Below are 23,487 nucleotides of genomic sequence, written 5' to 3' on the forward strand. Positions count from 1 at the left end.
ACACTGGTACTTTATTCATCTTGGGGGGAAACCAAATTGATGTCACACACAAATAATGATCTGATTCGATTTCAAAACCTCGGAAGATTCTATCATAAAGAATGAATCTATTTTATTATTTGCTGTTGTATAGCCTATAATGTATTTCGATTCTCTTGCTGACCATGTGAATTTACGAACGTCTTTTTGTTTGAACATTATATTCATTATTCTTAGATTATTGTAGATGGAGAAATCGATTGATCTTTGGCCATTTCTATTTTTTTACTAATCACCAAAAGTTCGAACATGATTTTGGATTTTCATATTGCCTACTCGAGTATTAAAATCACTCAGCAGTAATAACATGTCATTTTTATTTTCTCTGTTATATTTTGGAATTGGTTCCAGAAGTCCCAACTTTCTTCTTCTCTCCCCTCCTCTGGAGCATATAATCCGAGAACTGTGAGATATCCTCTATTAAGTTTCAATCTGAGCAGTATTATTCTTTCATTCCAGTATTTATAGATATTGATGTTGTCTTTAAGGGATTTGTAAATCATGATTGATACTCTTGCTCTCTGGTGCTCTTGTACTTCCCTATAGAAGGACTTATATAATAATATAGAGATAATTGTAGGGGGGGGGTGACTTAGAGGGATACTACAGTTTATGTATACTAATGTCAAAAATACTGGAAATAAGAGGGAGGAGTTTAGGACATTGGTTGATGCATTCTTACCAAAAGTTAGGCATTACTGAAACTTGGCTGTCAGACAGAGATAGATTGTGAGATACTGCTGATGATATATCAGATATGAATTGTAGCCAAAAAGAGTAGGCTAACTCCTTTGCACATTCCCTTCATATCTTAAGGGAATGTGAAAGGAGTTAGACAATGCCCTTGATTAAAATGTAAATTTCTGTGGTTTAGCAGTTCTGTGAGAAGTTATCAAAAACCATCTAATATGTGTAATTAATTGTAAATAGGCTTTTGTTGTGTAAAACTTATGTACCACTATCCCTGATGATGTAAGTCTTATGACGTACGAAACTTGTTAGACTTTAATTGCTTATTTTTATTAAACTCCATATTTATATTATAATGTGGTCTCAATGTCGAAAACTTCCTACAGAAATTAGCTTGATTGTTCAGTGAGAGTCTTACAACTGGAAGTTTCTGATGATTTGGGGTAGAGGAAGAATGCTGCCACTTCATAAAGGGAGTGCAAAGATCAAAACAGTGGGCTTAATCTTTAACTGATTTAGTGTTCCAAGAGTAGCAGTATGAAGTGGGTTGGAGAGTTTGTTAGAATACAAAACTGGATTGATGAAAATAGGAATTTCTAAACAGGGCAGCATGAGTTTATTGAAGGGTTGTCATGTTTAACACTTGAACAAAGTTGTGTGGCCACACAGTAACTGAAATGCTTCCATGCAGACTGAATGGTTGTAATGCAGCTACCAGTGGACCTAGTCATTTGTTTTCTATATATTACAAAAAACTTTTAACATGCATTGCCAGCAGGTCATGTAAAATTTTTCCATACAGAACAGTAGCGAAGGTCTGTGCACCTGTAAAAAAAATTAGCAGGAACATTGCTCTTGAACTTATAACATTTAATAAGTTATATTATTTACATTTTATAATAGTATGACAGTTATATTGCAAGGAGATGTAAAGGAGTTTGTGAGAATTCTTGGAGGAAGGGGGGGGGATAGATAATAGATTGATTGCTTGGATATGGCAAAGATTATACTAATAAGTATCAGCAAGTTGTTTGTGGGAACAGTATCTTGGAGATGGGGAAAGGTGACAAATTTTGGCTACAGTTCTGTTCTCTGACCATCATCAAATATAAATTAATATTCATGATATGTGGTCCAAGGCTTGAAGGAAGATACGAGGGTAGTCTGAAAAGTTCTTTGCCTAACAATGAAAAAATGAATTTATAATTTCAAAATTATTTTTATTTTTCAACATAATCTCACTCAAGACTAATACATTTATTCCAGTGATGCTTCGGCACCATTGTTATGATGCTTTTCTTTAATTTTATTCTCTATTATTTATATCCTGTCTGCTGAGCGGTTTATGTTGTAACCTTTCTTCTCAAATACAACTACTTTAACCCTTTACTATATCTCCTTGATACACTCTATCAGGTAACACGTGGTACCTCTGAGGGACAATGGAAATTCCTCGAGATCGAGGCAGTATCAGAGTGTCTGAGATTTACCCCTCTTAAAACGCCAAGAAATTTATTTATTTCGCTGCGCCACTTAGCACTATTAGATTAATTAATTTTAACAACCAAGAGGTAATCTCAGGACAGTACTTAATGATACCTTTCAACTCTGCAGACGTGACCAAAATTTTCAAATATCCCGCATAGGTTCGCATTAATAATTTTATAAGCGGTGCATCGGATTCCAGAAATCACAGAAAGTCTTTGTTAGAATCAAAAGCAAGGTTTATTATACTCAATGATTGTTACACATAATAACACTAAAATAAATCCCATCTTAAGGGAGTTTCAGACAAGGTATATAAAATTCAAACACTACTGTTACACATATAAACTAATATACAGTAGCTTTCTAAAGTATGAATTATATTAACCTTCGCTAATGCGTTATTTATGTACTATTTTCACAATCAATCTAAGGCTCCACAAGATAACATTCATATCTTTCACAATCTCTTAATATTATGCCAATTCTTTACTCTAAACATATCCTTAATTTCACTTAATATAATGGCAAACTTAAACACAACGACAGATAATAAACATAATTTCAATATCCTTCTCAAGTCCTAGCAATATAATCTTATCCAATATCATTAATGTTCCCTTTCCATAACATGTTAACTTGGCACATATTCTGTTAAACACAAATAAAGTTTACTTATCTTCGCCTTTGGTTCTTTAGAGGTTCACAGGAAACTGGCCTTCTGTGGACTTGCCAGACTTCGTTCCTTCCACGGAGAACACGACCACCAAGACCATAGCTGCCTATCGGAACCCGTCCTCCGACATCGAGGACATTCGCGCCCCACGCCACCACACGAAAATGGAAATCCAGGGAGAAAAGAGTCTTGTTTCAGGGTCGCATGACCCTTATATTTCCCTCCTATTTCTTGGCGTTTCTCGTCCCTTTTGGTGTCCAGCGAACTACTACGTCATAGCATCCATTGCCTGCCCTGCTTGTTGCACATACGCGATGTGCGAGTCGCTCCATCACGTTACGACCTTTGAACTTGACTCCCCCCCCCCCAACTGTTGAATTTGTGCTTACATTTTATAATCCCTTTGCACAGGTTAATTTCTAAAGCTCTGGTAATGTTTTACATTTTCAATACTAAATTAATCACGTTTGCGAATGGCACAAAATATATACTTATTTAGTCTTTTCATAACAGAACATACTTGGTTTATATATACATAATGCTTATTCTACACTTAGAGGCAATTTATTATATTCATCTCATTCTTTTGTTTGGAAAAGCATGTTAGACTGTGATAAGAAAGGAATACTTAATTATCCACTCTATCACAATCTAACACCATTATCCTGTCCATGTAGTGCTTCTCAGTAAGATCTGCAAAATACCCCTCTACAGCTGCAATCACCTCTTGATTAGAAGCAAAACGCTGACCATTGAGGAAGAGTTTTAGTTTTGGGAAGAGATAGAAGTCAGAGAGAGCCAAATCTGGGGAATAGGGTGGATGTTTCAACAATTCATAGTGTATATCCTTTAATTTTCCCATTGCCAAAACACCTTTGTTGAGCAGGTGCATTGTCCTGATGAAAGATGATTTTTTTTTTCTCTCGAATTTTTTCGTCTGGTCTGGTTAAAAGATCGGAATTATAATTCCCTGGTTATTGTTTTACCCTATCCAAGATAATTAATAAACAAAATACCTTTAGTATCCCAAACCACTGATGCCATGGTCTGACTAATGGAACTGACTTTGTCTTCTTTGATGCTGAACAACCAGCTTCTGTCCACTGTTTTGACTGCTGTTTGGATTTTGGTGTGTAATGATAAATCTAAGTCTCATCCATAGTAAAAAATCAACACACAAAATCGCTTTTATTCTTGTTAAAACACTCCAAGCACTGTTCAGAGATTTTCATGCGAGGGCGTTTTTGATTTGCTGTGAGCAAGCATGGCACTTATCTTGCACAAAGCTTTTTTTCATTTGCAATTCTTCATTCAAAATATATCTTACATGTTCTTTTGAAATGCCTATAATCTCAGCAATTTCACGCATTTTGACTTGCCGGTCATCCAATACCATATTGATTGCGCACTTGATCAGTGATTTCTGGTGGTGTTATTACACTTTTTGGATGTCCTTCACGTGGATCATCTTCAAGGCTGGTTCGGCCACATTTAAACTCGGCAGCCCATTTTTAATTGTTGAAAATGGAGGAGCAGAGTGCCCATAAACTTTTATGAACTTCAAATGAATTTCTTTTGGCGTTAAACCTTCTTTTATAAAGAATTTCATAACCGCACGATACTCAGTTTTATCCATTTCAAGGAATACAGACAGCTGTATAAAACAAACTACTTTATAGAATGACTTGCAATTTCACATGGATGCTTATGACAGATGTACCAACTTAGAAGAATAAAAAAGCCTTGTGGATAGTGTTGCCATCTATGGTCGAGGCCGAGAACTTTTCAGACCACCCTCGTATTCATTTGTTTGAAGATAGTGCAACATTGAAGAGAGCAATATTCAATCTTGAAATTGGCTGGTACTGTGGACAGATGAATGGGAAGTAATTTCACTGTTCATTGGATCTGGTAATAATTTTGGTTAAAGATCTGAAATTTAAGTGACATGTTACAATACTTCAAAAGTAAGTCACTCAGTTTATTACTGCTATATTGAGAATGCTGAAGGGGGAAGGGGTCAGGATAGTAGTGAGATTTATAAAGCATAGAACAGGAAGAATGCATCCAGACCATCTGTGGTGTGATCTTTGGAATATTTGGGAGCCTTTGATCAAGATGGCCTCTGGCTTTGAAACTGATGTGTGAGGGAACTCTGCTGTGAAGAGAACATGATTGAGCACATTCTGGAAAATATTTTCTGCTTATGAAGTCATGATATGAAACTTGTTGACTTGCTTGCCAAATAAGTTAACAAGTTGTGTTAACTTGCTTGGCAAAACATATGGTTCTGTTAATCTATCTCCAAAGACCTGCCCATACATTGATGGAGAACTGCTGCTAATGTCTTGCCTGAATAGTTAATGTAGATTTGATTGATCCATCACCTCATCTGTGAAAACTACATGAAAGAAATCATTGACACCCTGAATTCACTGTTGTAGGAACCACTGACCAATTGATGACAACGATTATTGTCTGGTAAAAATGCTTGAACCAGCTGGAAATAGTATAGATGAAGCTGATTTTCATGCTGGACCCTTCATGTAATTCCTTTGGAGACACCAGCTTCCACTGTTATGTTCCACATGCTACCAGTGATAGCAAAATAAACAACCATGAGAATATATCAGTTTCTGGTATTCCCATGCTTATATATCTGTCCTCTTTCAGTTTCTGGTACAAAAACTAATGTCAGAAATGCCACACTCAAATAAGCAGTGATGAAAACAAATGAACATTCAAGAGCATGGAATTTGACCAGGAAAAAAACCTCTCGATAAAGTTGACATGTTTCATGTGATGTGCATCTCTGTTGGCACAGCAATAATAAAAGTGCATATTGCCAATTCAGTAAACATTAACTCACCCTCCATTGAAAAATGGCAACATATGACTTAGAAATAGAGGAACAAATAGCAACTGCTGTTGCTTATGTTGAACTGATTAGACTCGATACAGCCATGCACATCTGGCATGTGATTCATCAGGTTGCATCTGTCTGTTTTGCATATTGTTGGCATTTGTGCTGCAGCTACAGAGTTCTGAAATACGAAGTTTCCAGACGATTGTTTATTGGGACCTTTTTGTTAGTGTAGAATATGGCAAGTAACTGACCTCGTTGAGTCAGAGACGGGAGATTCTCCAAATGTAGAGAGATGAGTGGTATGATAAAGGGCGAGAATAGCGAGAGAAATATGAATGAAATAATGAGAGTTTTCGGAGATGGTCTCAATTGGGAGGATGAATGGCAAATAAGAGTGGCTGACTTGCAGAGAGAGAGAGAGAGAGATGAGGTAATAAATTTAGTTTAATCCTTTATCCAAGTGTAAGCAAACAAAGTTTGCACCTGAAGTATCTTCAGGACTGAGGCAACTCGTGGTAAAGGTGGACCAAGCTCTCATCACTCCTTGTCTTAGTATCTCCCATGATGCAAAGCACATCTCCTTGCAGACATGTATAATGCTATGCATTAAGGGAAGGGCCATCACCCAGATTGGTTTCGACCTTTATTGAATGTTCAAGTACATGTCAAAGTCCAAAAACTCAGCGTTGTTCCCCTCAGCAACAGGCTTACCCTGCCACCGAGAAGAACTCTCAGCATTGGCTCTACCCCATGGCAGGCTCACCCCACCACCGAGCAGAACTGCTCATTTGTTTATGTCATCTGAGGGGTATCAGCAACAGCCATGTCCCTGTTAACTTCATGAGCTACAGCATTGCCAATCATTACTCTCCCCTCCCCACACACACACCCAGGACCTGGGTGACAGCAACAGCCTAGCGTCAGTTAAAACTTTATGGGCTACAGCATTGCCATTCATCACCCAGGCTCCCAACCTGTTTCGACCTTTATTGAGGTCTTGTCAGTGGGAGCCAGACCCAGAAGTGGTGATACCAAGGTGAAAGCAATGGAGAAGTCATATTTATCTATATGAGTCGCCAAAGGGTGTCTCACCTTATTATTAAATTACACATCATCTACATATCTTAGCCAGATAGAAGGTTTTAGAGGGGAAGAGTCTATAGCTTGTTTTTCAAAATTTTCCATGTAAAAATTGGCAAGGGGGGGGGGGGGGGACTCATGGCAGTTCTCTCTGTTGGTAGATTTTGTTCTTCCAAGAAAAATAACTAGAGTAGATGGCAAAGGAAAAGAGTTCTAAGATATCAGAAAGAAAAACGTAAAGAAACGTTTTTTCCCCTAATTGACACCTTAACACTCGTAAAAAACGTTTTTCCTTCTGATATCCTAGTGCTCTTTTCCTTTGCCATTTACTCTGGTTATTTTTCTTGGAAGAACGAAATCTACAAACAGATAGAGGGCACTGCCATGGGTTCCCCCTCTCACCCCCTCTTGCCAATTTTTACATGGAAAATTTTGAAAAACAAGCCATAGATTCTTCCCCTCTAAAACCTTCTATCTAGCTAAGATATGTAGATGATGTGTTCTCTATTTGGCCTCATGGCCCAGACACATTAGATTCCTTCCTCAGTCAACTCAATAGTCTACATCCAAGAATCCAGTTTACGATGGAAAAGGAAAATAACAATTGTTTACCCTTCCTAGACACCTTAGTAACACGCCTTCCTAATGGTAACCTTTTTTTCTCTGTATATAGAAAACCTACTCGTACAGGCAGATACATTTGCAAACTCTCTCACAACCCCTCTCAGCAATATGACATTATTAAAACTCTTACCAAGAACAAAGAGCCCACAATCTTTGTTCTTCCAGTGAAACTGCCCTTTGAACCGAACTCAAACACATATGCAACACATTCCTTTCCAATGGCTACAGTGACTAATTAAAAAAATAATCAAGTCCTTCCCCATTCCCCAACCATCTCTTCAGAAGGACTTCAGAAATGCCATCACAATACCTTACATCCTTGGTACATCAGAAAAAATAGCCAGATCATTAAAAAAGTACAACCTCCATTCAGCTTTTAAGCCCCACCTTAAACTTGCTACCCTTATCCATTCCACCAAGGACCAGCTCCCTCCTTTCTCAGTGCCTGGAGTATATAGAGTACCCTAGACAGGTAGATCAGCAGCAACAATCCAGTTAGAAGAACACAAGTCATACATCTGCAATCACGATTGTGGTCGATCTGGCCTTGCAGACCATATTTTAGATACAACCCACAAGATCTCCTGGAAAAAAACCACCATGCTCCACCATAGTAAATTAAAAAAAGAAAGACTATTCTTTGTATCTGCACTCATGAATCAACCGAATTTAAGCAAATACAGTTGCATTAAACTTCCCAAAATTTGGGAAACATTAATTATAATTAATGAATAATTGGCTATATCTTCGGGAATTTTTCGAATTTCTTGATAAAAAGTTAGGAACAGATTTTTTAAAGTACATACTTTCAGAAAATAATATTAAAAAATCGATTTTTTTTGATCCTCTAAATAGTACTGCCTTCTTAAAACTATCAAAAACTTACAAATTAGCAAAAAGAAAATGCCATAGAGGAAAAACCTGATGTGATAGAGAAAAATGGGTTTGATATTTGAAATCAGTGCACCCAAATTAGTAAAAAAACAAGTCTCATATAAAAGTCAGCAAAAATTGTGCTGGCCAGTGTTATCAGAGATCCCTCTTTACATCCTCGGCAACCTGTAAATGCCCATAGAGGGCACACCACCTAGATAGGACTTTAGTTTCACTCACTATTGTATTATATTTGTGTGTGTGTGTGTTGTTACAAAACATTTTTTTGTAATCCCTAATGATGTCTCAGTGACTGAGACGAAATATTGGAAGTATTAAAATTGTTTTTAATCCTTTCTCAGTGCTGATAATATTCCATTAAACCTCCAACACGAGTAAGAGCGAGTTATGGGAATGATAGAAGAGGAGAGAATAGTAACAGTAAAGAGGGGGGAATGGGAGAGAGTTATTTGAATGATAAAAGAGGAGAGAATGGAAACAGTAGGAGAGAGAGGGAATGAGAAGAATGCAAGGAAGCACTGGAACTAGGGATAGAATGATGTCAGGAAGACAGGTAAGTCGGGGAACACGGAGAGAGAGAGAGAGGGGGGGATGCATGTAAGCAATCGAGGAACAGGGTGGTAAGAGGTGTAAGGTATGGGGACTCAATGATCCATGGTGTGCAAGATAGGATGTGTGAGAAGTGTTTGCCTGGAAGAATGATAGAAAGTGTGGCTGTGGCAATTAAGAGGGGTGAAAGGGTGGATGAGATGGTTGGAATGAATGTCTTGAGAGGTAATGTAAATTGGGCAGCGAGAGATATGAGATTCTTGCTTGAGATTGTATGAAAGAAGACTTAGAGAGGAAAGATAGTGTGCGTGTTGCCTAGGTATGATAGTGATGAGTTGAGCAGAAGAGCAGCAATATAGAATAACATAATAGCTAGAATGTGTCAGAAGAGAGGATTGGAATATATGGGAGCTTGGAGGGCATTTGAGAACAGAAAGGAATTGTATGCGAGAGACCGCTTGCATTTGAATGAGGAAGGACGTAGGCATCTGGAGAGATTGCTGTTCTGAACGAGTCGATGTGTCAATGCAGGGAAACTAAAATGCCTAGGGTGGATGGTAGAAGGGGGTGGCCTCTTGTGGGAATGGGTACTTGGGAGAAGGGGGACAACATCAGGTAATTCTGAGCCCAGTGGAGTCTAGAGAAGATAATGCTAGATATAGAAACAGTGACATTTTTATGCTTTATACTAATGTCAGGAGTATCCGGAATAAAGGAGAGGAATTGGTGACGCTGATAGCATCAGCCTGGTTAAAGATTATTGGGATCACTGAGATGTGGTTGACAGAAGAGGATATAATAACAGGAATACAAGTAGTAGGATACAGCATTTTTTGAAAGGATAGGAAGGGAATGCATGGTGGTGGAGTACTGCTTATGTCCTCTAAGAGTGGAGGCTTTGGAATGCAGTAACACTAATGATTTTGAAAGCATACGGTGTGAGGTAGAGGTGGGCAAGACAGGATATTTAGTTGGGGGGGGGGCTACAAATCAAGGAGCACAGAGGGTGGGGACCAGGAAATGTTTAGACAGTTGAGCTTGGCAAGTACAAGGAGAATGATTGTTATGGGAGATTATAACTACTGCAGAATAAATTGAGGAGAGAAAGATGCATGTAGCAATAAGGGAATGGAATTTCTAGAATTCTTGAGGGACAAACATCTTAGGCAACATGTAATAGAGGGAACAAGAGGTTCAAGAGTTTTGGATTTATTCATAGCATAAGAAGAGTTGATAATAACTGAGATGACATCTCTCCCACCAGTTGGAGAGATTGATCATGTGATTTTGACTATGAAGATGAATAGACATGCAGGAATATCAAAGAAAAGGGAATATATGCGGAATTATAAGGCAGGTGATTATAATAGTCTTAGATATCAACTTGGGGAAGTTTCATGGAGGGAGGAATTGGAAGGCCGGGATATCATTAGTGCTTGGGAAATTGTGAAGGAATATTTGTTAGCAGCAATAGTAAGCTGTATTCTACAAGTGAAGAAGAAGAAAACAATTTGGTGTAAGGTGGATGACAAACAATATTAAACAGGAATTGCATGTGAAAAAGCGGCTATGGAAGAGATATAAGGAGAGGGGATGAAGAATATAAGACACATGCCAGAAGAGTGACTAGTGTGGTAAGAAAGGCAAAACTATAATATGAGAAAAGATTGGCCCTAAGATCCAAAGAAAATCCTAGGGAATTTTTTAGCTATGTGGCCAGTATGAGGAGAAATGATTGTTGAAGAATGACATTGTGGGATAAAAAATAGGAATAGAGTGACTGATGCAGAGGACGTGGAGTTGTTCAATGGGCACGTTATTGGAGTATTTCATCCAGGAGGGATAAATTTTAATACTAAACGGATAGGGCTGTTTAGAGGTGCAGGAGGAGAGTGTGTTCCAAATACTGAGTACTCTGGATGTTAGTAAAGCTGTGGGACTGGAGTACTCACCACGAGTTTTGAGAGAATGTGCTAAAGAACTGACAGCTCCTTTCAATGAAAGTCTGGCTACAGGAAGGTGTGCAGGGAATGGAAGGAATTAAGATAGTGCCATTGCATAAGGGGGAGGGGGCATGCAGACTGGAAGTGTCTAATTATATGCCAATTTGTGTGTCATCAACAGTTGTTAAGATCTTGGAGAAATTAGTGAGGGACCGTATACAGCATTGGGCAGATGAGGGTAGAGTCAACATGAAATTGTTAAGGGGTGCTCTTGTTTTAGTAATATGCTAGCCTTTTATAATAAAGTTACAAGAGCCGTAGATGAGGGAAAGGCATCTACTGCCATTTTCTTGGATTTAGCGAAGGCTTTTGACAGGGTGCCACATGATAAGCTGATGTTTAAGTTGTAGCACATGGGTTTGGATGTCAGGTTGGTCAACTGGATTTGGGATTGTCTGTCTGATAGGTATCATAGAGTTGTGTATGGTGGGACAGTTTCAAGGAGGCAGAAGGATACAAGTGTGGTCCCACAGGGCTCTGTACTGGGACCTATATTGTTTAACCTTTATATCAACAATATTATCAGTGGATTTCAGGAGATATTCAGTTGTTTGCAGATGATGTGAAGCTGGGAAGGGTTATTAGTAATAGTGCAGATGTGGTAGCCCTGCAAGAGGATTTGAATAAGCTAGACTGGTGGGCAGATGAATGGGGGTGTCGGTTTAATGCAGCAAAATGTATGGTCTTGAGCTTTGGGACACATCGATGGGACGCTGCATACTCTATTGGGGGGGGGAGCTATACTGGAGGAAGTAGGGGAGACAAGAGATCTGGGATTGATGACTGATAGAAACTTGAAATTCAGGGGACATATTGCAAAGGTGGTGAAGGTAACACAGAGGATTGCTGCAATAATGTGAAGGACACTGACCTGCAGAGATAATAGAGTAATCATTCCGTTGTATAAGACCCTCGTCAGACCACACTTAGACTATGGTTCTCAGATTTGGTCCCCAGGATTTGAAGGGGATAAATTAACTGTGAAAAGGATACAAAGGCAGATAACAAAGACGCTTTCAGGACTGTACAATGTTAGTTTTAAGATTCAGCTGAAGGAATGTGGACTGCAGAGTTTGGTGGATTGAAGGAGAGGTGATATGATTGAGACTTTTAAACTGTTGAGAGGTGACACTAGAGAGTTCTTTCGCTTGGTTGAACAGCGGGAAGGTTTGATGACAAGGGACTATCCCTGGAAGTTATGAAAGGAAGCTGTGAGCAAGAGAGTGAGGAGTGGTCTCTTTGCATTTAGGGTGGTTGAACTGTTTAATGCTTTACCTGATAGAGTGATGAGAGCGAGAAGTCAATGAGTTTAAGGATTGGTATGATAATCTTTGTGTTTCCTAGGAGTGGCCTCCCGCGATGAGTCTTGATAGACTGTGTTTTCTAGGAAGGATCTCTAGCAATGAATCTATTGACTCCAAGCTCACCCTGCTCGCTCAGTATTGTCTGATGAAGAAGAACTAACAAATGAACTAAAATATCTAGAAAGAACTTTCTTAAATAATGGATACCCTTCCAAAAACATTAAAGGGTAACTATACAATGCCCTCAAAACAACACAGAGATCCCTAACAACCCCCAAGATTTATATTTCTTTACCGTACATCAGCTCGCTCTCTACCGGAAACTAGGAAGAATTTTGAAAAAATTTAATATAAAAACGTGTTTTTCAATTCTTCCAAAATCAAGCTCATAACCATCTTCAGTTCCCCGGTGTATATAAAATAATATGTTATTGTGTGGAGGTCATGCTATGGCCAGACTGAGAAGTCAATCCCCTTACAGCTAGAGGAACATCAGAGTGACATTTCATACAATAGAATCAGAGCAAGCTCGCTCTCCATTCACGTCTTATTTTCAGTGAACACAAACGATGAAGGCCTCCAACACGGAGTAGATTGGAACACAACATCAAATGTTTATATTTGTCACGATGAAGTCGGACAGCGCATACTTGAATCCAAAGAAATTGTCATAGACCCTTCTCCCATCAACAGCAACCTCAGTTATAGTTTTCTTGACTCGCATAGTTCTGCCATTAGATACTGGTGTACACATGAACTCATACGCTCCCATTTGCACAACAGCAGAATGGACTATAATGACAATTCAAACTTAACTTCAGTTTACAAGTCTGTTATTATAATGGCACAGTGTTTTTAAGGTTTTTTTAATTTGCTTTAAGTGTTACCACACCTGAAGAATTCTTTTTGACGAAACATGTTGTGTGCTCCATTAAATTAACTTGTTATCTATTTTCTCGGTTTCAGTCAGTCAAAAAAAGATGAATATATGTAATCATAATCACCGAATCAATGTAACTAATGATCACACACATATATATATAATGACACATACATACACAGTATTCTACCATTTATCTGATGTTCAAAATAATGATACTTCAATTAACAAACCTATTTATGTCAACTGAATTATGGCAAAGCATCATGTAATTGTACTTCACTTATATGACCATTCAGTTATCAGAATGGCAGATTGCCTTCCTGCTGTGGTCACATAAGCGGTAGATTACTGTATATACATATACAGGGTGGTTCAAAATTCCATGTACAAACTTTGAAGGGAGGTGGAGAACATCAAAATCAACCATTCTGATTTTTAATGGAACCTGTGGCATAGTAATTAAATAATAAAGTAACACGTAAAAACCACAGTGATATCTTTAATTAGTAAAAGGACAGATATTTTGTACTAAAATTAATGGTACATCTTCAGTGTCTATAACAGTAATAGGAATGGAATACAAGCAAACGTTCAGTGGATCACCTATTAAAACACAATTGTTACTGCGTGCTAGGAAATAATAGAAATAACAAATTTAATGTATTAAGATAAACAGTTTTTTACATAAGATAAAAGTCTCCCAGATCTTTGAGAGAGACATACAGTCATTTCTATTTAAATTCGGTCGGTGTAAGATAGTTTCACAACTTTCTTTGAATAAGCGTTCATATTTGAATCTGCATCTATGGAGGAGAACTGCTTTATCCTGCTGGACACTATGAGTAGAGTCAATACTGTGCTGCGCCAGACCAAACTTCAGAGGTTTGTTATAATCAATATAATATTGATGTTCTTTTATTCTTTTTTCCAAAGAATGGCCAGTTTGTCCAAAATAAGAGACATCGCATTCGCAAGGTATTTGGTAAACGCCAGCCAAAGATAGAGAAGACGGTTTATCCTTTGTAGAAGGTAATAAAGAAGAAATTTTGTTGATAGGAATATATGTTGGAATCAATTGATACTTTTTTTAGAATTCTACCTATAGGTTCTGAGATTCCTGGAATGTATGGAATAGGAACTCTGTTGACTGATGAAGAAACTGTATGTGTTGGAACATAAGAGTCAAGTATCTGTTGGATTTGATTGGAGTTGTAATCATTTGATTCCATTAACTTTTTAATGATGGAAAGTTCTTGTTGTAAGATTATTGGTGAAGAGCAAACTTTATGTGCTCTATGAATTAGAGATTTAAGAATGCCAAATTTTTGAGACATGTGGTGCGCAGACTTTTTGTGAATGTATCTGCCAGTAAATGTGGGTTTTCGAAAGACGCTTGTAGATAAGGTACCAGAAGACGTTCTAGTAAGGAGGATGTCCAAAAATGGTAAAGTACCAGAGTTTTCTTTTTCCATAGTGAATTGGATGCATGGGTGAAGGTTATTTATCTGTTGTAGAAAAGTGGAAAGTTCATCTTCAGTGTATGGCCAAACAGCAAAAACATCATCGACGTAATGGTAGCAAAGAGATGGATGAGAACATAGTATCTTTGAATTGTTTCAAATAGTAGTTTGCCAAAGATGGAGACAGAGGGCTACCCATGGCAGTACCTTTAATTTGTTTGTAGATTTTGTTTTTCCAACTGAAATAACCTGAGTGGATGACATATTTGAATATCCTTGCGATATCTTGAGGGTAATCTTCATATAAAGAATTGACTGTGTCGGTTAATGGGATATTGGTGAACAGAGAAATGATGTCAAAACTGACTAATATTTCAGAATCTGCAATTTTTATATCCTTGATTTTTTCAAGAAAATCTGTTGATTTTTTAATATAGGATCTGGAATGACCAGTGAGAGCACTTAAGGAACGTGATAATACTTTTGCAATCCGATAAGTTGGAGAGTCAATGCAGTTTACGATAGGTCGTACAGGGCAGCCTTTTTTTTTGGATTTTTGGGAGTTCCAAAGAACTCCTCGTCCAGTGGGATAAAGCAGTTCTCCTCCATTGATGCAGATTCAAATATGAACTTTCACAACTTTCTTATTCAAAGAAAGTTGTGAAACTATCTTACACCGACTGAATTTAAATAGAAATGACTGTATGTCTCTCTCAAAGATCTGGGAGACTTTTATCTTATGTAAAAAACTGTTTATCTTAATACATTAAATTTGTTATTTCTATTATTTCCTAGCACGCAGTAACAATTGTGTTTTAATAGGTGATCCACTGAACGTTTTGCTTGTATTCCATTCCTATTACTGTTACAGACACTGAAGATGTACTATTAATTTTAGTACAAAATATCTGTCCTTTTACTAATTAAAGTTATCATTGTGGTTTTTACGTGTTACTTTATTATTTAAAATCAACCATATTCACATAGGAAAACATGACTGGAAAAGCCATCCGAAAGTGATAGCTGGCACTTTTCGCCAGCGCTCCAGGTGAGAAATTAGGGCTTACTCATTCAAGCTTTCAACATCATACGAAGAACATGCATTGGTTTACGAATGCTGAGATTGCAGACATGCACCTCATTTATGGATTAGCTGATGGTAATGGATGAGCCACTGTACGAATGTATTGCGAAAGGTACCCAAACAGATGTGTAATGCATCACCAAATGTTTGCGCATTTGCATCAGAATTTGTGTGACTATGGATCATTCAGGGATCGCAGGCATAATAGTGGACGGCCATGATCGGCGCAGAATCCCACCATGGAAGAGAGGTGTTGCATGCGATGGACAATAATCCAGAGACAAACACGCGTGCCGTTGCCTCTGCTATAGGAATATCTCGATCTAGTGTATTGTTCTTTTTGCACTCAGAGTCCTTACATCTATTTCATCTGCAACGGATCCAGTTACTGATGGCCGAAGATTATCCTCAACGCATGGAATTCGCACAGTGGTTTCTGCAGAAAAGTGCTGTAGATAGGATTTCCAACTTGTGTTTTGTTCATGGATGAAGCTCATTTACCCACGAAGGAGTCTTCAATCACCTCTCGTATGTGGTCCCATGAGAACCCACATGCTGCACAACAATGCTTCGCCATTAATGTATGGGTAGATATCGTCGCTGACTGTTTAGTCAGCCCATACCTGTTACCACCCCCACTGGACTCCCCGAAGTATCAGACCTTTCTGGAAGAAGTTCTCCCGGATTTACTGAACAATGTTCTAATGACTGTGCTTCAGCAGATGTGGTTCCAACATGACAGGGCTCCAGCCCATTTTGGCATTTCTGTGCGTCAGTATTTGGACAGGTCCTTTGTGGCTTGATGGATTGGGCATGGTGGACCCGTCGCATGACCCCCCCCACGCTCACCTGATTTATCGAGCATTGATATCTTTCTGTGGGAGACCCTTGAAGCCATGGTGTATGCAATGCCTGTTGCCTCTGACATGTGCCTCATGGCAAGAATCACCATCGCCGCTGTTAATATCTGGGAAACGCTAGGTATTTTCGAAAATGTATGGCAATCAATGTGTTGTCAGTGTCAGGCATGCATCACTGCTAATAGTTGTAACTTTGAGCACCTGATGTGAAACCATATTATGTATCCAATTACTATTGAACTGTTCATTTATGCCTAATAAAGTTTTTTACACTACTTACTGCCTTGTGTTATTTCTGTATCTTTGTGTCCCTGTCAGATTTCCTGTCATGAGACAGGAAATCTTCATCTCATGACAGGAAATCTGACGTTTCCTGTCATGCTTTCCTATGTGAATATAGTTGATTTTGATGTTCTCTGCCTTTGCTCAAAGTTTGTATGTGAAATTTTGAACCACCCTGTATATGGAGATAAATCTAACATGTTTATTACATATTATCCTTGCATTTAATTTCTTTCTTATAAGGTGTTCGGGATTATATTCATATAATGGATTTAGCCAAAGGACATGTTGCAGCAGTGAAAAAAATAACTGGTGAAAATTCTGTGGGTTGTCAGGTTTGTATACAGTTTATTTTCATAATATTTTTCTCAATATGTTTCACGTGTGTATTATTATTATTTCGGGCAACTCCAAGGAGTCGACAGACTCATCGAGGGAAACCCTAACATCATGTCAAGAACAACTGTTCGACATTCACACAGTATCTATCATACGTCGCCTTGAACTCATTCACAGTCATAGTACCCACAAGAGAGACTGGCAGCTTATTCCACTCATTCACCACTCTCCAAGTAAAAAACCTAGCTCTAACACCCTTGCTAACCACATTCTTGCCCCAGCTTCCATGTATGGCCCCTAGTCCTCCCACCACCAGTCCTATTCTCAAAAATATCTTCTGAATTAATCTTATAGAAACCCTTCAGTAATTTGAATGTCTCAATCATATCACCCCTTTTCCGCCTATCAACCAATTTTTGCAACCCACAAATCTTCGACCTGTTCTCATAAGGTTCATTCCATAGACCTGCTATCATCTTGGTCACCCGACTCTGGATCCTCTCCACCTCCTCCCCATCAAGAAGAAACCCTGGCACCCATATCTGGGCACAGTAGTATAGATGAGGTCTTATCAAGGCTCAATACAGAGGAACAATAACTTGTTTGTCTCTGCTTGTTAAAGTATTTTTCAGCAACCAAGTGATTTGATGCGCTGATTTAGCCACTTTTGCAATGTGCCCCCTAAACTTCAACCAACACTCCCAAATCCCTGGCCTCATCAATCTCCTGGAGTACAGTTCCACCAATGTGATATACACTGCTGCTAATCTTTTCACCCCAAAATGCATAACCTTACACTTTGCCACATTAAATAGACATCCATTTTCCTTAGCCTAGTCCTCCAAACTATCCAAATCATCTTGCAAAATTTTGACATCCTGTGCACTCACTATTGCTCTACCCAACTTTGCATCATCAGTAAATAAGTGAACACTTCCTCTCAGATCCTTTCCTATATCGTTAATGAACAAATTGAAAAGTAGTGATCCAAGAACAGAACCTGCAGCACACCACTAGTCACAAGCCGTCTTTTGGACTCTACTCCTGAATAAACCACTCTCTGATATCTCTCCATCAACCACCCTCCTATCCATCTCACCAACCCTATATCCATCCTCCATATGCTGCAGTTTACTGATTAGAATTCTATGTGGTATCCTGTCAAAGGCCTTAGCAAGGTCCAGTAGAATCACTATAAACCCATTACCCTTATCCAGTTCAGCCGTCACTGTGTTATAAAACGTGAGCAAGTTACTGAGGCATGATCTACCCTTCACAAAACCATGTTGTCCCCCATACAGTATCCTATTTTCATCTATCCAATCCTGTATTTTTCTCTTGAGTAATTTCTCCAAGACCTTGACAACGATTCCTGATACGTTAATCGGTCGGTAATTTACAACAGCAGTCTTGGAACCTTGGAACCTTTATGCAGTGGAACTATTTACCTCTCTTTCCACCCCCCCCCCTTGGGACTAACACAGACCCGAGACTCAAATTAAACAAAACGGTCAAGGGCACTGACAATTCTTTAGCTGCTTCACGTATGATTTCAAGTTTGATGAATCAAAATAAATCAATAATTTATCTTATCTTGGAATTTATCTAAGTTCAAGATAAGATAAATCATTTTTTTAGCAACAACAGTGGTGACCACTAATTACTTTTTAAAAAGCCAAGATCTATTAATAAAATATTAGAAGTCTATAGTATTTTAATTAATACTAATCCAATTACTCAGCAACATAAAAAGCATTAGCAACTGCCATTAAAATTGTCAAAGCAATCAGAGATATCTGATTACTAAAACAGACAAAGGTAATGCTAGTTATTCTAAACAGCCAGATCTGATGGTATCAAGTTGATCACCTTATCACAGTTAAAAAGTTATTTCCACACTATTCCCATATCGAAAGAATTTGAGATCTTCCAAAACATACAGAAATAGCATACCACTTCATGTGACTGTTTACATATTCATCATCATCAAATTCCTGCCATGTACCCTCACGGGGTGTACAGGATATGATAGTTCTACATGAAAAAAATTACATAATTACTAACTTCCTGTCTACAGTTTTCCTCCAAATCAGTCTGTTAGTTTTCAAGACTCCAACATTATCGGATATTATATTTCTATCGTCTAAGGCACTTTGTACCGTATCAATCCAGCTATATCTTGGTTTTCCTCTTGGTCGTTTTGCTGCCAACCTGCAGAGAACACTTCTTTTGCTAATCTTTCTTCGCCCATTCTGTTTAAGTGACCATACCACCTGAGATTAGCTCTGCTAACGCATTCCTGGATGTTGACAATGTCAAGTTCTTTCCTAATATCCTTGTTTTTAATATGATATTGCCATTGATGCCATCTGTTCACGCCTATAATCTTTCTCAGGACTCTCATATCTGCGGTCTCTAGTCTTTGGTCAAGTGTTTTACTTCTGACCCAGCTCTCAGATCCATAAGTTAAAACTGGTTTGAACACTGTCTTGTATACAGCTAATTTAGTGTTCTGACTAATTTCTCTCTTATTCCATATGAATTTATTCAATTGACTTCCTACCATACCAGCTTTGCTGATTCTGTTCTCTATTTCTATATTTAATTTGCCATCTTCAGTAAAAATCGTGCTTAAGTAGCTGAAATGTTTCACTTGTTCCAAAGGTTCTCCATTCACAACACAGTTTACATTTTCAATGATTCTGCCTATTTTCTTTGTCTTTTTATTGCTGACCTTCATACCATATTTATTACAACAGCTATTCAATTTAGTCAGAGAATCTTGCACATTTGTAGCGGATTTATTTAGACGTATAACATCATCCGCATAAAGCAAAGAGCTGACGTTAACATCTCCAATTTTGATATCATGTTTAATACCACTTTCCTTCATAATGTGATCCATATAGATAATGAATAACAGAGGGGATAATGTACATCCATGTCTCACACCAGATTTAACATTAAACCATCTTCCTGTACTTCCTTCAATTCTAACTGCTGACTTACAACTCAAATAAAGACTAAGTATTGTTGATATAATGCCCCATTGACGCCATATAACTGTAGCTTATTGAATAGCTTCTCTCTTGGCACCTTGTCATATGCCTTTTCCAAATCGACAAAACTTAAATACAGATTTTTGTTATATTCCCATGCTTTCTCGACTCTTTGTCGTAAAGTGAAGATCTGATCCTGACAGCCTCTATTTGGCCTGAATCCAGCTTGTTCTTCACCAAGCTTTTCTTTCACAATTCTTCTCAACCGTTTCTCAAGTATACTTGCATAGATCTTGCCAGGAACACTCAGTAGGGAAATACCTCTGTGATTCTCACATTCAGCTTTATTTCCCTTTTTATATATGGGTACTATGAGAGCTCTGCTCCAATCATCCAGATTTCATCCCTCTGTCCAGGATTTCTGAACTATGCAGTGCAGCCACTGTAAGACTCTTATACCACCATACTTCAGCATTTCTGGTCGAATATCATCTACCCCTGCTGCCTTGCCACATTTCAAGCCATTGATGGCTTTTTCTACTTCAAGTATGGATACGTATTCCTGACTACATGCCTGGACAGTGTGTTTTACCACTGTGCTGTCATCACTGCTTGTTTCGTTTAGCAGTGTTTCAGAGTAATTACTCCATACCTCAAGGATAACTTTTTCTCCCGTTTTCATGTCACCTTTATTATCTCTGACTCCTTTTACAGCACTCTTTCCTCCATTCCTAAGCTTTTTCAACAACCTCCAAAATATTTTGACACCTTCTTAATATTTATTTTCTATATTCTTGCCAAAGTCCTCCAATGACTTTTGTTTAGCTAGTTTTACACACTGTATAGCTTTCTTACATTTGTCTCTGTATTCTCTAAGAGCACTAGCTGACTTATTTGACAGGAACTTTTGATATTCTTTCTTGTTTTCCTTCACTGCCTCTTTAACTTCGTTCTGATTTTTTTATCCTTACAGACAACCTTACCGCATGCCTCTCTGGCAGAATCAATCAATGTTTTCTTCAGAGTTTGCCACTGAATCTCCAAGGTTTGATTCCTGTTCTCAAACTCTTTCAATTTTTCTTCAATAATCTTTGTGTATTTTAGTCTACAGTTCACATCTGAGAGCTGCTCAACTTTTATTCACTTTAAAACTTTCTTAAATGTTATTCTTTTCAATATGAAATTCAATTTTATCCTGCTCAAGACTATATAGTGATCACTTCCAATTTCATATCCTCTGTACACTCTGGTGTTCTGCACCAGGGAGAAAACATCACTATCAACAATAACATAGTCAATGAGACTTTTCTTATTCCTTGCCTCTTCTCTCCATGTGAATTTGTGCACATTTTTATGTTGGAACATGGTGTTAGTAATAACCAGTCCATGTCCTGAGCAGAAATCCAACAGATATTTGCCATTATTATTAGCTTTGCTCTTTTCTCCAAATTTTCCCAAAATATTTTTGTATGTCTCACAATCATTTCCTACTCTGCTATTTAGATCCCCAACAAGGACCAACTTTTCCTTTTTCATTGTGTCAGTTGCTTTTTCTAAAGCCTCAAAAAATTCCTCCACTTCTACCTTAGTAGAATGTCTGCATTAATCAAGGTTAAATTTTCTGTGAGGGCTTTAAAGTGGGTCGAGTTTTTTATATAGGAAGTGGACCTTCTGGTGAGGGGGTCAGAGAGTTGGCCAGCTGTTTAGACAGTCTGTAGCAAGGTGCATTGATGGCATCTACTATAGGCCTGAGTGAGGAATTGGGTTTGTGGATTTTTGGTAAACCGTATATTCAGGGGGGAGAAGGGAGCGGAAAGGTTTAAGTTTTTTTGTGACGTCAGGGGCCAGGAAGATACTTTTTTAAGTAAGATTTTTAATTTCTTAACTTGCGTTTTTGTGGGGTCGTGTTCTAGCGGGATGTAGGTTGCGCGATCACGGAGGATAATGTTCATTTTATGATTGTATTCACTGGTATTAAGAACGACTGTGGCATTACCCTTATCCGCTCTGTTGATGACGATACTTTTTTCTTTCCGTAGTTTCAGCAGAGCCGTGCGTTGGGCATACGATAAGTTACTTTTTGGAGGCGAAGAATGAGTGAGGATGTAGGCTATGTCAAGTCTGATGTTGTTGGCTATCTCTGACGGTAAGCGACCGATCCTCTGTTCGATGTTAACCATTACATCAAGCACCGGCACTTCCTTTGGAGCGATGGCAAAATTACAGCCGAGGCAAAGGGCGCTGACAGCATCATCGTTGAGCCTTTTGGAAGAGAGGTTTACTACTGTCTGGAGCGGTTGAATTTGTGGTTGTGGTTTGTCTTTAACCAGGTTGCTATATTTCTTGACGTGTTTATTTTTTATTTTTTGAAATTCTCTCTGTGCGGAAGTTTCCGAAATGCTAGAGAGAATCGACCAAACTTCAGGGGTAAGAATGGTGGAGAGCTCTGAATGTAATGAGCCAGAGCCGGCGTTCGTCACTGAGACGGCGGCACAAATAGAGGTGATTTGCTCGCGTAGTAATGCCAGGCTGGCACGGTTATATATACGTGAGTGATGAACGACGCCATTGGCTCCTTACATTCCAAGCGCTCCGCCGTTCTTAACCCTGAACTTTGGTCGATTCTCTCTCGCACTTTGGAAACTTCCACACAGAGAGAATTTCAAAAAATAAAAAAATAAACACGTCAAGAAATATAGTAACCTGGTTAAAGACAAACCACAATCACAAATTGAACCGCTCCAGACAGTAGTAAACCTCTCTTCCAAAAGGCTCAACGACGATGCCATCAGCGCCCTTTGCCTTGGCTGTAATTTTGCCGTCACTCCGAAGGAAGTGCCGATGCTTGATGTAATGGTTAACATCGAACGGAGGATCGGTCGCTTACCGTCAGAGATAGCCAACAACATCAGACGTGACGTAGCCAACGTCCTCACTCATTCTTTGCCTCCAAAAAGTAACTTATCGTATGCCCAACGCACGGCTCTCCTGATACTATGGAAAGAAAAAAGTATCGTCATCACCAGAGCGGATAAGGGTAATGCCACAGCCGTTCTTAATACCAGTGAATACAATTGTAAAATGAACATTATCCTCCGTGATCACACTCCCTACATCCTGCTAGAACACGACCCCACAAAAACACAAGTTAAGAAATTAAAAATCTTACTTAAAAAAGTATCTTCCTGGCCCCCTGACGTCACGAAAAAACTTAAACCTTTCTGCTCCCTCTCCCCCTCCCCCCCCCCGAATATACTGTTTACCAAAACTAAACAGCTGGCCAACTCTCTGACCCCCCCCCCCTCACCTGAAGGTCCACTTCCTATATAAAAAACTCAACCCACTTTAAAGCCCTCACAGAAAATTTAAC

The 23,487-nt window shown here is 38.6% G+C and overlaps 1 protein-coding gene across 5 annotated transcripts in view; it reads left to right on the forward strand.

Annotated features, from left to right (window-relative positions):
* The window catches only part of Gale (UDP-galactose 4'-epimerase), a 241,401-nt gene that overhangs the window by 185,276 nt on the left and 32,638 nt on the right, over positions 1–23,487 (forward strand). For all 5 annotated transcript variants that reach the window (XM_090391234.1, XM_090391232.1, XM_090391233.1 and 2 more), the window contains one exon: positions 17,023–17,114. In XM_090391234.1, the coding sequence (XP_090247360.1) occupies positions 17,023–17,114 (92 nt within the window). The remainder of the gene's footprint in view (positions 1–17,022; positions 17,115–23,487) is intronic.

This window comes from Typopeltis vanoorti, chromosome 4 (genome assembly GCF_054136105.1).
Source record: "Typopeltis vanoorti isolate ZY-2024b chromosome 4, IOZ_Tvanoo_1.0, whole genome shotgun sequence".
NCBI lineage: Eukaryota > Metazoa > Arthropoda > Arachnida > Uropygi > Thelyphonidae > Typopeltis > Typopeltis vanoorti.